This window comes from Cynara cardunculus, assembly GCF_001531365.2.
Source record: "Cynara cardunculus var. scolymus isolate 2C chromosome LG 11, CcrdV1, whole genome shotgun sequence".
Classification (NCBI taxonomy): Eukaryota; Viridiplantae; Streptophyta; class Magnoliopsida; order Asterales; family Asteraceae; genus Cynara; species Cynara cardunculus.
The window spans coordinates 16,914,842-16,930,267 of NC_037538.1; the positions used below are offsets into that span (position 1 = coordinate 16,914,842).

Consider the following 15,426-nt stretch of genomic DNA (forward strand, 5'->3'; position numbering starts at 1 on the left):
CCCTTGTTGGTGTTTGGTTGTTCAAGGACCATTTTTGGTCATTGGATGAACAAAAGGGTCACTTATGAAAATAAGAAAACCATGAGGTCTTAATTGTAAATTCCTAATGATTATCGAGAAAAAAAAGAAATAAAAAATTCAATGAACAGAAAGCCGTCGTGAAAGTAGCCAACGGACCATTCATCGTCTTCACCATTTTATTTAACTCTTTTTCATTTGTGTTGCTTCCCTCGATCCTATATAAACACACAGCTTTCTTGATTGATCCATCTATCTCTCTGCTTTTGATTTCATACACGTACGTAAACGCTTTCTTTAATGGCGGAACCGGTGGAGCTTCCTACTCGGATTGGGATTCTTCCGTTTAGGAACAAAGTATTGTTGCCTGGCGCAATTATTCGAATTCGATGCACTACTCCCAGCAGGTGATTTTTCTTTTCTGTTTTTAGTTCATCTTGATCGATTTTCCCTAAGGAAATCCGATTAGTGTTGTGTTTTCTGGGGAAATTTTTGTTGCATACTTGTCTTGCCACAATTTAGGCCGAGACGTATGTATAACAGTGGAAGGATTTTGTGTTCTTATTGTTTCTTTTTTCTGGTTCTTTAATTAACAGGGTAACAGAGCTTGTTTGGTTATCTGTAGCAAAAAATCCCTTTGTGTTATTTGGTGGTTTTATCTGTAATTTTCAGTGGAGTTAATAAATTTCTTAATTTTTTTCTCTATGTAGTTGGAGGAGTCTAAATTAGGGTTACTGCTTTAATTTTGTCATGATAACTTTCCCTGTGAAAGTGAGTTACACGTATAGAGGTACATGAGTAATTACGGAGAAGACATATATGATACCACTTAACTTAGGTTAGAGGGAAGAATGATAAGTCCATAAGGAATGGGAATTAAAAGATCAACGTCCACAGTTTTGTTTTTGTTTGGGGGACAGGAAGAAAAATGTCTTTGTAAATCATCTAATTGATGTTTTTTTTTACTGTTTAAGGTGACCTAATGTTATTATGTACATTTTCTTTGAAACGAGCGGAATGTAAATATCTAACTGATCATGAAATCAAAACAAGTTTCTCGTTGTATGAATTTTTATAATACCTTGCTATATGTATGTGCTAGTAATCTTTCTTTTCTGAAAGTTTGGGAGTTAGTAGCTTCTGTGTCACTTTTGTAGTTAGCTCTAGAAAGGCTATGGTCATTTTGTGGGTTGTCATTGATTTAATGTGATCTATATTCTGATTACTGCAGTGTGAAATTGGTGGAGCAAGAATTGTGGCAGAGGGAGGAGAAAGGGCTGATTGGCATTTTGCCTGTTCGAGATGCTGCGGAGACAATGTCAGTGGGTTCCATGTTAACACAAGGTGATTGCGATGACATTGTATTTACCTTGTGGAGTCTGTTAAGTCACTATAATGAAACTCCTAGTCATATCAAAATGCAGGGACTGATTTAGGAGATAGAAGCTCAAAGAATCAAACAGGCTTGTCAGATTCTCACAAGCTTGATGGCAAAAGCCAACAAGAACCTATTCATTGGCATACAAGGTACATGTTGATACAGGATAGCTATTGGATAATTATTGTGAGAATCTTTGAGTTTGGTTTACAATAACATGCATCGTCATGTGTACCTATGTTCTCCAGATCACCTGTTCATGATGTGATGTGTAGTGTTAAATTTCAATTTTAGGGGTGTTGCTGCTCGCGCATTACATCTATCAAGAGGAGTGGAAAAACCAAGTGGGAGGGTCACTTACACAGTTGTCCTTGAAGGCCTATGCCGATTTAGTGTCCTGGAGCTTAATACAAGGGGCACATACTCTACTGCAAGAATATCCCCTCTTGATATGACAAAGGCTGGTATAACTCACAACGACATTATTGCTTTTACATATTTTTTATCCTTTCAAAATTTCATACATACATTCACCATGTTCACTTGGTACTACCGGGATTTTAGGCAAACTAAGTGCTGATTCTTGTAGAGTTACGTTGGAAGACCTTTCGTTTCTTTCAGAAATTTTTTCTGTCAAAGAAATGTACGCCTTTAGTATAACTCATTTATCATGATGAGTAGTATGCATTGCAAGATGTCTCTACCTTTCTTATATGAACTTGATATAGTGTTAGGATAGTCTGTCGGCGTATGTAATGAGCCAGAGTATGGTGTATAAGTATTACAAGTGTTTAAGGTCCCTTAATTGCCTACAATGGGTAGAGAGATCTAGCAGCAATAACACCTTCTTTGCGGAATTTGCTATAGTCTATGTTGTATCTTTTGGTTGATGCTCTTGTTTTCCTTAAATTTGGTATTTCTTATTTAAGTAGAGTTGCATTCGTGTTAAAAAAAATCAACTACGTCACCTATTGACATTGTTCAAAGTGCTTATGTTAAATGTGTGCACTCATATCACCTTGCCTTATCTGCTTGATGAGTGTTGGACTGTAAGTTATCATATTCCGCCATTTATTTTAAATATCAACGTACTCAACTTCTGTTTACTTCCCATAAGCACATCTATTTGTTGAGTTCATAAATATGTTAATTTACAATCTGCTTTAAGTTGAATAGTCTGTCCATCTTGTAGGCTTTAGATGGTGCTAACCCACATGTTGCATGTAGAATACTGGCTTAATGCCCTGATCTGTCAAGATGCTGAGTTGCTACTATTTTCTGATCTTATATAGAGATGGAGCGAGTTGAACAAGACCCAGATTTTATAGCACTGTCTCGTCAATTCAAAGTAACTGCCATGGAGCTTATTTCTGTTCTTGAGCAGGTATGACTGAATACATAATCTCATTGTTTTTGTACAAGGCCTGAATACATAATCTCATTGTTTTTTTTATTTCATAATAACTCGGGATTTAATCCTAATGAACCTAAAAAAAGGATAACAGCCCAGCGAAAGTCCAGTAGCCGAAAGCATCACTAGCTTACGCTCTGACCTGAGTAACTGATCATCACTAATTGCGCAAAGTTAGACCTTTCACTACTTAATTACTTTCCCCATCCCAAGCCTTCACTAAGCTACCATATCAAGAACCAAAGTATCATATTAATATCATTGCATCAACATACATATGGGCCATGTTGCATGCTCCCATTTTCCAAAACCAAAAACAAGCTTCAACAATTTAAACAACAAAAAATGAAACTAACTCATATTCAATCATAATAGATCTCTCTCAGTAACAAATTCTGAATTTGAATTAATTATCTTGTACATGGTCATGCCATATGAGTAATTTGTTAGAAAAATACTCTCAAAGTTTACTTTCTCCTCTTGGTTCATAATGCTCATGACGAGAAAAGGCAGAGCTCATGAAAAAGGTCATGGTACTTGTAGTATTCTTTTTGTCCATTATCTATTTTAAAACTATCTTTCTTTCTTTGTTTTATGTTGGTATTTCTTTGTTCTCATCTCAATAACCTGATTTCTGATGTACCATTAAATGGACAGAGACTCCATTATACATGCGCCTGGTCCCAGCCTCTTACCCTATGAAGGGTGTTCCCTTTAGCTCTAAACAAATAACTGATGACTTTTCTGTCATAAGTGCTTGTTATGACCTTACTTAGCCTGAGTTATAGTGTAAGAATTAGTAAGTCTCATCATTTGGAAAGTAGTTTCTCTAACTTTGTTATAATGAATTTCTTGTTACTAGCACAGTTGCACCTAAAATTTGTTTGTACTTTCTGATTGCTTATTTTTCTTGGTTTGAATTCACTGCACTTCAGTGTGGTATTCAGTGCATGTCCTCTCATGAGATATTGCTGTTGAAGTTAAAAGGGTACAAGGATTATAAACTTTGTCTAATATCTAAGATATACCAGGTTTGTCTAACCATCTTTTGTTTCTGGTATTTTTTTATAGAAACAAAAAACCGGTGGGAGAACCAAAGTTCTTCTCGACACGGTCCCTCTGCACAAACTGGCAGACATATTTGTTGCAAGCTTTGAGATTAGTTTTGAAGAGCAGCTCTCTATGCTAGATGCTGTTGATGTCAAAGTAAGGCTTTCAAAAGCCACAGAATTAGTTGATAGACATTTACAGGTAACCTGATAGATCAAGTGATGGATATCTGTTAGAGTACTTGTCATTTTTATTACCTGGAATTTGGAGTGACTAGTTGTGTGATGAGATTTTTAATTGCACCAGTCGATACGTGTGGCAGAGAAGATAACCAAAAAGGTTGAAGGGCAGCTGTCAAAATCTCAAAAGGAGTATCTTCTTCGTCAGCAGGTCTGCTTTTTCATACAGTTCAGTAACTATTTCTGCAATGCATGTTAGGTGTTAGTTGACAAACGTCGTATCTAGTGGATTTTCAGCACCACTTTGTAGATCTATTTTTGTTATGGCCTCATCTTGTTACAACTGAGGAGTCTTACTAACTTTTTATTCTTTGGGAAATATGTTATTTCTTCAATTTGCTTTGGAAAAGGTTGGGTAAGTTTTCCTCCAATGAAGCTCCTGCCCCTTTTTTCCGAAATGTGTAGTACTTGGCTTAAGTCAGTAATGCATCCTTCGAATATCTGTGGGAAAAGATCAGATTATTTTTCTCCTATGAAGTTTCTGCTCTCTTTTTAGAAATCCTTAGTACTTGGCTTCAGTCAGGAACGTGTCCTTTAAATTGCTTTGGGAAAAGTTCAGATGGTTTTCCTCCCATGAATTTTCTGCTCTTCTTTTTCAGATATCTTCAGTACTTCGCTAAAATCAGTAATGTTTCCATATATTGTTGAAGGAAAAAGTGAAGGCTGCTATTCTATGAGTTAGAAGTAATTTATTAACTTCTTAATAGAGCACCAAGTATCTTTTTGTTAATGGATGTTATTATCTTCTAAGACACGAGAACATTTAAGTTCTTGTATCATGTAAGTTTGATGTTAGATACATGCACTAGTATATTCTAATAATTTATGTGTGTAGAATGCTGTTGTTGTAGGGATATCTTATGTGAAATCTATGTGGAAAATTTCTTCATGGGCTGGTTTGTATTTACAAGTGTTCTTTCTTTGCATAACCAGATGAGGGCAATTAAAGAAGAGCTTGGCGACAATGATGATGAAGATGATGATGTAGCTGGCCTTGAAAGGAAAATGCAAGGTGCTGGAATGCCTCCAAATGTCTGGAAGCATGCGCAGAGAGAATTAAGGTCTACCTTTTATTAATTTTTGACGGAGGAATATATCTTGGTTTTGCATATTAGAAGGGATTTTGTTGTTGCTGTTAAATTATATGATTACATTTAATGCTGTCCATATCAATAGAATATGTACAGAGGGAAATTCGGGGCTATGGGCAATCAGTAATTTAAGTGCATCAAAGGTCTATGTGTAGTGAAGGACTAACTTCTAGTACCAAATTTATTTACCATCTCTTTTGGTATCAGATTTTTGCTCATTTGTATTTCCATAAATGCTTAATCAGGAGACTGAAAAAAATGCAACCTCAGCAACCTGGGTATAACAGTTCTCGTGTTTACCTCGAGCTTCTTGCTGATTTGCCATGGCAGACAATCAGTGAAGAAGTGGAGTTGGACCTAAAAGCTGCAAAAGAGCGGCTTGACAGTGACCACCACGGTTTAGAGAAGGTCAAGCAAAGGATAATTGAATATCTAGCTGTGCGCAAGGTTGACCAACTATCTTATTCACTTTTCTGTAAATGATTGATGCTGTGACACTCAAAAATGAATCGAGTTCTAAATTTGCATTACAGTTGAAGCCAGATGCTAGAGGCCCTATTTTATGCTTTGTTGGCCCACCAGGTGTTGGGAAAACATCCTTGGCATCATCTATTGCTGCTGCTCTGGGTAGGAAATTTGTACGGATATCCCTTGGTGGTGTGAAAGATGAGGCTGATATTAGAGGGCACAGGAGGACATATATTGGAAGCATGCCAGGGAGGCTTATTGATGGATTAAAGGTGAATTTCAGTTTCATTTGCTGATCAATTTCATCATGATCACTAAACAGTTTGATGTTTGATTCTTTACTTGCATATGCATTCAACATTTAGTTAAAGCTTCACTCAAGGTTCTGTGTTAGATTGTGTCTTACATTAAAGATCATGGATTCTCCATGCAGTTTTTGCATGAAGAAAATTAGGAACAGTTGAGGTACTGGAGATTTTTGGGGGGGGGGGGGGGGGGAGTTGAGTGAGATTGACTGGATATTGTTGCATCACTAGCCATCTTTCCTCCCAAACACACCTACATGTAGCAATATGAACAACTTCTTTATTTAAACTTGATCATGTTTTTTGGCTTTCAGAAAGTAGCTGTTTGCAATCCCGTTATGTTGCTGGACGAGATTGATAAAACGGGATCTGATGTACGTGGTGATCCTGCTTCAGCACTACTGGAGGTTCTTGACCCTGAGCAAAACAAAACTTTCAATGATCAGTATCCTACTTCAGGAGTTGTTTGAGCAATGTTTTCACTGCTTCTTTGTGCCTGACTATTTTTGACAATGTACAAATTGGTTTTTTATGCCTTTAGCCTTGCCTCAACTTTTTTGGCCCAATTTGAGAACGAAAGCAAAAGGTGATCTTTTGGCAATGAAGCAGGTTTCAAAACACCACTTGGTTCTCATTTTATGTGTTTCTATGAACTATGTTTTACATGTTTGGGGTAGAAGTTGGGTCCTTGTATATTTCACCTCCATACCCTATTTTTGAGTGGGAGTTACTGGGTCAGTTTTGTTTGGTTTTCTATGTTTTACATGTTTTCTTTTGACCTAATTTAGTAATAACCTTATACAAATATCACAGTTGTGGCTACCATGATAGTTGATCTCGTTATTTCATGAAGCATGCCGTTCTTTTGAATCATCACTTAAGCATATGAATTATGATTATTTATGGTTACCAGAATAGTTGATTATCTTATATTTGAGGCATGTGGGGGTACCTTTGAATCATTACTTTAGTTCATGAGTAGACGATTGGCAATAATTTTACACTTGCCTTCTTGTTTCAATCTTGTTAAACCTGGTCAACCCGATAGAACGTTGTTTAAACCCTATGTGTGAGAGCGACTGTCTTACGATACGGTAGCTACTGCTACTGTCTTGCTGTGTACAGGAACTGTGTGTGGCTGTATCTACCCGACCCCAATGAAGGTACTTGTTACTGCTCCTAAGGCATGCTTCTCAGCTGAGGAGCATGAACAGGCATGTTATAAGCTACCTTTTTGTTTCAGGTATTTAACAGTTCGAGAAGCTTGTTCAGAGCTAGTATTAGATCCTTTTACTATTTAAAAAAATCGATGATAAAATTATTTAGATTCAGAAGAAAAGAGGGTACTTTAGTAAAAGCAACAGATAAAATGGCAACAGGTTTCAAATTTGAAAGACCAAATAAAATTATATCCATTTTGAATTTGAGAGTGGACCCGCATGACGACAGAAGTCAACATGCATCTATAAGTTTGGAACAAGGAGTTGGACCTTCCAATACAACTCAGTTAACATGCTTTGACTCCGTGACATGATTTGTCCTTTAAATATATGACTCATTAGTTAGGCCGTCAAACTATTTTCTTGGTTCCATTCATATAAAATTAAGTCAGTTTGTGCAGTTTTTCCTTAATTCACGCCTTAAAGCTATTTGAATGTTCCTTTTGATCTGTCAAAAGTGATATTTGTGGCGACTGCTAATAGGGCCCAGCCAATTCCTCCACCACTCCTAGACAGGATGGAAGTCATTGAGCTTCCTGGATATACACCTGAAGAGAAGCTTAGAATAGCGATGCGCCACCTAATCCCACGGGTTCTAAATCAGCATGGCTTGAATTCTGAATTCCTGAAAGTTCCTGAGGTATAGATTTTGTTGTTCTCTCCTTTTACGTTATATATTTGCTAGAAAGAAGACAAATTTTGCATATATCTCAGATTTAGAAAAATACACACAAAATACACGGATTTGCTTGAGTGATCTTAGGTGAGTTATTTACGTGTTGATCTTCTATTTGTCTGAATATGTGGATGGTTCCTTTTTACTTCTGCAATTATCAATAGATCAAATGGAGCATTCTAAATAGATAACCAGAAGCAGAAATGAAGTTGTATTTGTCAGGAAGTCACGAACTTCTACCACCACCATTCTTCTTGATGTAACTCTATTCTTCTGTGTGCTAGTGGGAAGTTGCATGATTTGTATTTACTGCCATATGAGAGAAACGTCCAAGTTATAGCTGAGATCCAAGATCTGAGTTGGTTAGGAATCTTAGATGTTCTATTTTGTGAACATCATGTTTCTTAGATACGGGAAGAAAAAGAACTGCTCATATCCACTATATATGAGTTGGTGGCTCTTGTTTGCATTCCATCTTACTGTATAGAGTAGTCGGCTTTATAAATCTGCATCCACATCCGTGGTATCATCGGTAGATGTGCCTTTCTCTGATCAGACTGCTGATACCGTTTCTTCATTAGTTGGTAAGAAAAAAGACACACCTTGATGAACCTCTGATAAGAAAAGGTCATTAAAATTTATGAAGATGATACTTGAGAAATGCTTTTTTTTGTCTGTTTATTATCTACTTTGCAGTGTTTTTCTGAAAAAAATTAGGCCTTTAGTAGATCCTTGTTGGCTTGTATTTGGGAAAAAAGATTAGTAATTTGCGAGTTACTGATGTCGTGATACGCCAGAATCTGACATCTGAACTCCCATGTGCTTTGTTTCTTTATTATGATCGACACTGATCATGTATCCTATGGTAGGCCATGGTAAAACTTATTATTCAACGATACACTAGAGAAGCTGGTGTGAGGAACCTTGAGAGAAGCCTTGCAGCATTAGCTCGTGCAGCTGCAGTAAGAGTGGCAGAGCAAGAGCCTACAGTTCCACTTAACAAAGATGTGCACCAGATCTCTTCACCATTGCTGGAGAGTAGGCTTGCTGAAGGAGGGGCTGAAGTAGAGATGGAAGTCATAATGATGGGTGTTAACAATCATGAAATATCAAGTGCATTCAGGGATATGTCACCATTAATCGTGGATGAAGCTATGCTTGAAAAAGTACTCGGGGTAAGCAATTTACATATGAATATTGGATGAGCTTGGCAAGTTAAAACATAACTGAGAATACAAAATGGCACTTATAAACCGTAATTTTCAGTATCTAGAAGATGGAATATTCTGGTCATACTCTCCCCATCAAACACCAATTCAACAACCTCTGTACATTGTGCTGCAGCTAGGTAGTTGTCTTACAGTAAAATGAGCTTCCGACATGTGTGCTGACTGCAATAACTGTAACAGAAAACTAACGATGGAACATATGAATCCCACTTTGAAGGGGATATTTTCTCCAGAAGACAATTAGGCATGTAATGTGGCTCCACCTGTCACTGAGCTTCAGCTTTTGTTGCAACTTTATGGTTTTCAATCGAGTTGTCAATCATATTGGTTGCTTACAATTGCAGCCATGTTGAAATGAGTTTGGAGTTGTGAATCCTTTGATGTGTGCATAACTTTCGCAACTATCTAAACAAGATGTCCATCTTTGGTTAGAAGGTGTAGTAGGCCTCAAAATCCACATAATTATTCTCTTTGAACCCCTTGTTAGTAGCATTTTCTCCCATATGCTGAACTTCATATACTTGCTCCTGGTTCATCCTCTTAACTTCAAGAAGTAGTTCTTGCTTCTACTTTCATATAACTTTTAAGTTTGTCACTTTAGGTCAGCTTTTCAAGTAGCCTTGCGTACTAACTAGTCACTCCTTTATCACACAATGAGATCATGGATTGAGTTTTTGAAGCAGTCTCTTTGTAAACTTCAAAAGAAAACCTTACTATTATATATGTGTGTGTGTGGATCTTAACTGTACAAGGCCTGAGTCTATATTTGCTTCCTTTCTTGTTTCTCATTTTGTGTTACTGAATTCAACGCAGCCTCCTAAGTTTGATGATAAAGAAACCTCAGAGAGAGTTGCTACACCTGGGGTTTCTGTTGGGCTAGTCTGGACCTCCTTTGGTGGAGAAGTCCAGTTTGTCGAGGCTTCATCAATGGTGGGTAAGGGGGAGCTGCATCTCACTGGGCAATTGGGTGATGTTATCAAAGAATCGGCACAGATAGCATTGACCTGGGTATCTTCTCATTTAATTTTTCTATTTGTCTTCAGTTGTTATTTACAAAAAATAGAGCAAAAATCAATGATGGAGGAACACTGGACTGGATGAGGCTGACTGTTGTACTTGCCGATTTTAGAGTTGCATAAGTTTGATTAATTGTTTGTCCTGGTCACAAAATGGACGAAATGTATTAAAGAATGTTCTTTTAAGAACAAACTTGGGTTGTCTACGTTGAATAGGGACAATTGATAAAAAGCCTATCATTCTTATTTTTTTAGTGGATGTAGGATTGTCTGTTATTAGGCATGTAAATGTATTTTTCTGACACAGGTAAGAGCTAGGGCATCGGAGCTAAATTTGGCAACTGCAAAAGAAAGTAATTTGCTTGAAGGACGGGATGTCCATATACATTTCCCTGCTGGTGCTGTGCCAAAGGATGGACCTTCAGCCGGTGTGACCCTTGTCACCTCACTGGTTTCACTTTTCAGTCATAGAAGGGTAAGATCAGATACAGCAATGACGGGAGAGATGACTTTGCGAGGTCTAGTTTTACCTGTAGGAGGGATAAAGGATAAGGTTAGCCATTGCCTCCAAATATTTATTAATATTTTAGAACTTCTATTTGTTTTCTCCAACTATTTCTTTAACATGCAATCTGGCAGGTCTTGGCGGCACACCGTTATGGGCTTAAGAGAGTAATCCTGCCCGAGAGAAATTTGAAGGACTTGGTTGAAGTGCCTGCAGCTGTTCTCGGAAGCATGGAGGTAACTTTTAATAACATGTCATCGACAATGAACCTCGTTCTAAGCTGAAGTTAATATTTATTAGTTTCTTTCTTGCATAGTCTTGAGGTCTTAAATGAGTTTACATGATATGCAGTGATGATATCTACTACTTCCATAACCCTAAAAAATGGGGTACAATATGACTTTCGAGGTCCAATGGATTAATATTCAACTTTGAGCTTCTTATGGAGCGTAGTTTTTTTAAGAAAGTGAAAACAGGATATCTAGAGCCTACCTTTGTCTTGAAATAATGTGTCAATTGCTCAAACTGTAGAAATTAGCTGTTTATTTATTGAATTTGGAGATCATTGGAGGTCTACGACTATATTCTCAAGGATCTAAGTCATTTTATTTTAACGAACACCTCAAAAGATTGCTTTGATGAATCTATACATTAGGTTTTGATGTTGATATGGCTCTGTTGGGAATTCTCCCCACCCCACATCTACACACATGATCTATCAAATTGAATGAGAATTAGGAGTGAATAGATTTTTAACCATTACATATATAAACTTGGGATAAAGTGAGAAAAAAAGATTTTTTTTTGGTGAGAAGCGTGAGAAGTGGTGAAGGTAACCTTTATATTGTGTGAATGCTACGTTTTATTTTGTGAAGGCGGCAAGACTTGAATGTGTACCTTCACTAGTTTCTCACAATATACAGGTACAGTCACATATATTACGTGAAGGTTATATTTTTCACACTTTTCACGAAACCTAGGTCGCGCCATAGGTCGCCCGGCAATAGATCGTGCCAAAGGTTGCCCGTATCTCTGATTTAGTATCACATGTGATTGACTATAATAAAAGGGTGTTTACATGTTTTCATAAAATAAATGTGTTCTCGCTTAAACCTCCGCCTATATATGTATATATATAGAGAGAGAGGAGGTTTCAAATACAAACCATAATCAACGCTCATATTAGGAAAATATCGAGATATTTATGGACAATAATCATGATTCATTCATTACGATCAAGATGTTTATGGAAGATGACAAGGTTCATTCATTATGATCATGGCTTTAGATCAAGAAACAATCGAGATATTTATGAAACCAAATGTTTATTAGACTAAGGGCGGTTGAGGTTGGTTTGTAAAAATTACATGGTTTGTATTTGAAACCTTTTCTCTCTCTCACTATATATATATATGTGTATATATATATATATATATACATCTTCACCAGTTTCTCACAATATAAGGGCACATTCACACATATTCTGTCATGGTTATATTTCTCACACTTTTCAAGAAAAAGGGCTTATATATAGGGTTGGTTCATGCAGTAATTCAAGATCTGGTGGGAACCGTAGGAACCCGCGCATGGCCCTTGATCTTGGTTAATTTATGTGAACCTCTGTTAACAAAGTGGTCCCTACAGAATTTTGATCCCTTACCAACAGCCCTATATATATATGTTGTTTTGTTACAAATTAACTGTTAAAATACGTAAAAATACCAACGTATGCTAGAGTGAGCGATTCTAGTATTATTGTTGCAAAAAGAATTGAAAATTATCTAAAGCTACTCTTCTTGACATACTTTTGTTATTTTAGTTTTTTAACTAGTAGAATGGTGTTTGCACAAAGCTGCAAGTATGATGACTAGAGAACTTATGAACTTGAATCAATGTCATTTTGTTAACAAGCATTTCAAAAGGTCACATTTTGATAGGTCTATAAATGTGGTTTTAGTGTTGACCTGATTCTGTTGTTGGGTTGACTTTCTTGATTACACATTACTCCTACTTTTACCCTACCCTACTCTACTCTTACCCCTACACAGTTCAAATTGGGTGACATTTGGGGTGCTATATTGCTGCAGATATTACTGGCCAAGAGAATGGAAGATGTATTAGAACATGCATTTGAAGGTGGGTGCCCGTGGAGGCAGCATTCAAGATTATGACACCGACAACTTTGATCTAACATATATCTCTATTCCAAACTGCAAAATCCAGATCGTGGGTGGTATAAATTGTCATATCTTTCCTTATAGCCCACTGGTATGTATTTTATCATGTATGTACCATACAACTACTTTTGCTCACTTTACATGTTTTAATGTGTATAAACCATTCAATTTTTATCAATATATTTCTACTTCTATCAGATCTAATGCACTATGGAAAAGCTTCTGTTCTAAGATATTAGGCGTAGCTTAACAATAATATGCAGATTATAAAAGATACATAAATTTAACATGAATAACGAAAACAGAGCAAGATTCAAAAACCCAAAATAGAGAAGAAAGTTATTTAATCTTCATGTTTTATGGGTAATAGTTTTGGCCATTGGTTAGACAATGAGGTCATCCTGAGTATCTTATTGAAGGAGGAGCTTAAACATTCATCATCAACAAATAATCTGGAATCAGATTCAGTTGCCAAGTAGATATGTTGCTTTGATTGCTATTGCTGGTCATCTATGTATTGAAATCTAGTGAGTGCTGCTTCTAAAGAGTATGCAAAATTGATGAGCAGTGTCGACTTAATCAATCATCCAATATATATTATGCACAAGAATGTTGATCTTGGCCTCAAAGAAACTAACATGATATAACCGTTACAGCTCTGAAGATGACCAATAATGATAGCCTTGAATCTAATAATGAGTAGTTAACAATTGTATGGAATATTATTCACACCAATTAGATGGACCGAGTCTTATCAAATAATAGGAAGAAGGAAATTAGGGAGGTTGAGGGTTAGGGTATGGGGAGGGTTAGGGTTAGGGTAAACGGAGGGTTGTGGCATCTTTTCGTAGTTTCTATTTGTTTCATTATACCTTTTGCCTTGGCTGCTTTGCTTTTTTCGTTCTCTCTTCCTTCCATTCTACTCACACTTTTGCACAAGCCAGGTTCTTCACGATGCCATCTTTTGGGGTAGAGGTCAGGTCTGCGTACATCTCTCAACTCTATTATTGAGCTGGTTTTTATTGGGATTGTTTAGTTTGGTTTGGTTTGGTTTGGTGTAGTCTATCAGATTGCAATAATTGAATTCCTCATGGATTTGGATGTCATCCCATACCTTAATTCCAAGTGGGTATACTTTTTGTTTGGTTGGGTTACACTTCAATGTAAGGGATGCAACCATTATTAGAAACATATGCAAAACATCGGGTTACATGAAGTTTACTATAGGGGTTTGTTTTCAGGCCAAAAAACAAGAGCATAACACATAAGATCCTTTGTATGTAAGACGAGAATGAAAACTCCTTTTAAAGCGGTTATGGGTTGGTAATGACATAAATTTAATGTCATCCTCTGGAAAAAAGTTATTTCTTATGAATTTATAAAATCATCCTCTGGAAAAACATTTTATTAAAATTATAATCAATTAAAATCGATTTTTGGAATTACAAGTATTTATCGGTATTACGAATTAACAATGCCTTCCATGCACGTCTCGAAATGTTGATCTTCAAGCTAATCGTATGTTCTAAAAAAGAAAACGACCCGTTAACCAATCGTCAAACCAAAGGGGCATAAATGTAAATTTTAAATTTCACAGGAAATTTAGCACAAAACTATAATAGCAATCTTCATATTCTAAACTAGTATAAAATACCCAACAAACTTAGCAAAAATTAAGCACAAAAGTTAGAGAAGTAATCTTGCATTCCCAGCAGCAAAATGATGATCACCTGAAGAGTAAAAAAGTCTAGTGGTGTACCAAGACTCTTCAGTTTATAATCTCTCTCTATATATACTATTTCTCAACCTATATATATCTCTAAAATCACTCGCAAAATACGGAAGAAAACGCTAGCAAACAGATGTACACGAATATACCACCACCTTTCTACATCTATATACATCAAAGAAGCAAAATGTATTTCATAAAGTCGTCTCATACGCCCAAAAGGTATCAGGATCAGGACAAAAGAGTGAAAAATCTTCGACTTCTAGGTTTGCTATGTGCCAGTCAACAAACCGCGCTTGGATTACCTTCAATAGCATCAGCAGTGTCGGTAGCAACCACCAAGCATCATCCTCACTGATATTACAACAAATTTCTTACTTTTTCCACTAAACCGAATAAATATTTCAACCGCAGGTAGACTCCAATCATAGCAATCAAACTTTTTAAAATAATAGTAAGCAAAAAAAAATCAAATCAAACTATAAAAGTTAACATGTGGTGTGGTGTGGTGTGGTGTGCTTTGAACCATGGTTTTGGATATCGAAAACTACAAACCAAACCGCATAGTGTGGTATAAAACAATCAATCTAGTTCTCCAATAAAAAATCAAAGGTTTTACCTTCTGTTTTGCCATGCATTTGGCTCCTCATATGTCTGGAACGACAAAAATCCATAATGAATCATGCCGCACATGAATGACACAACCTGGAGAAGGCCAATGTGAAAGAACCCAATGATGCAAAAAGATATCACTAACAACAAGATCAATAGTACGACTCCAAGACTTCTCTTCATACATGCCCTTCTGGTCACAGACCAAATCAAACCAAACGACCCCAGTGAATCTGGGGAGGTTATGATGCACACAGATTTACCTCTACATTTGTAAGGTCAGGTCTGCATACATCTTAACC

The 15,426-nt window shown here is 36.6% G+C and overlaps 2 protein-coding genes across 3 annotated transcripts in view; one reads left to right on the forward strand and one right to left on the reverse strand.

The window, feature by feature from the left end:
- Positions 1 to 237: 237 nt before the first annotated feature.
- Positions 238 to 12,979, forward strand: LOC112520667 (lon protease homolog 2, peroxisomal). Of its 2 annotated transcripts, XM_025129111.1 has the most exons (17): positions 238 to 425; positions 1,250 to 1,362; positions 1,443 to 1,545; positions 1,691 to 1,860; positions 2,689 to 2,780; positions 3,879 to 4,058; positions 4,164 to 4,247; positions 5,030 to 5,157; positions 5,433 to 5,634; positions 5,721 to 5,927; positions 6,275 to 6,405; positions 7,607 to 7,820; positions 8,726 to 9,031; positions 9,899 to 10,093; positions 10,409 to 10,654; positions 10,741 to 10,842; positions 12,694 to 12,979. In XM_025129111.1, the coding sequence occupies exons 1-17, from the start codon at positions 319 to 321 to the stop codon at positions 12,775 to 12,777; spliced, it is 2,664 nt and encodes an 887-aa protein (XP_024984879.1). In that variant the 5' UTR covers positions 238 to 318; the 3' UTR covers positions 12,778 to 12,979. The 2 variants fall into 2 exon arrangements, with proteins under 2 accessions (XP_024984879.1, XP_024984880.1); XM_025129112.1 differs by lacking the exons at positions 238 to 425; positions 1,250 to 1,362; positions 1,443 to 1,545 and having other exon boundaries at positions 1,777 to 1,860; positions 2,624 to 2,780.
- A 1,418-nt stretch (positions 12,980 to 14,397) lies between these two features.
- Positions 14,398 to 15,426, reverse strand: part of LOC112521435 — a 26,837-nt gene continuing 25,808 nt past the window's right edge. Inside the window, exons 22-23 of the mRNA XM_025130294.1 lie at positions 15,132 to 15,217; positions 14,398 to 14,866 (exon numbers count right to left, since the gene is read on the reverse strand). Coding sequence (XP_024986062.1) covers positions 14,707 to 14,866; positions 15,132 to 15,217 — 246 coding nt within the window. The 3' untranslated portion in view covers positions 14,398 to 14,706. The remainder of the gene's footprint in view (positions 14,867 to 15,131; positions 15,218 to 15,426) is intronic.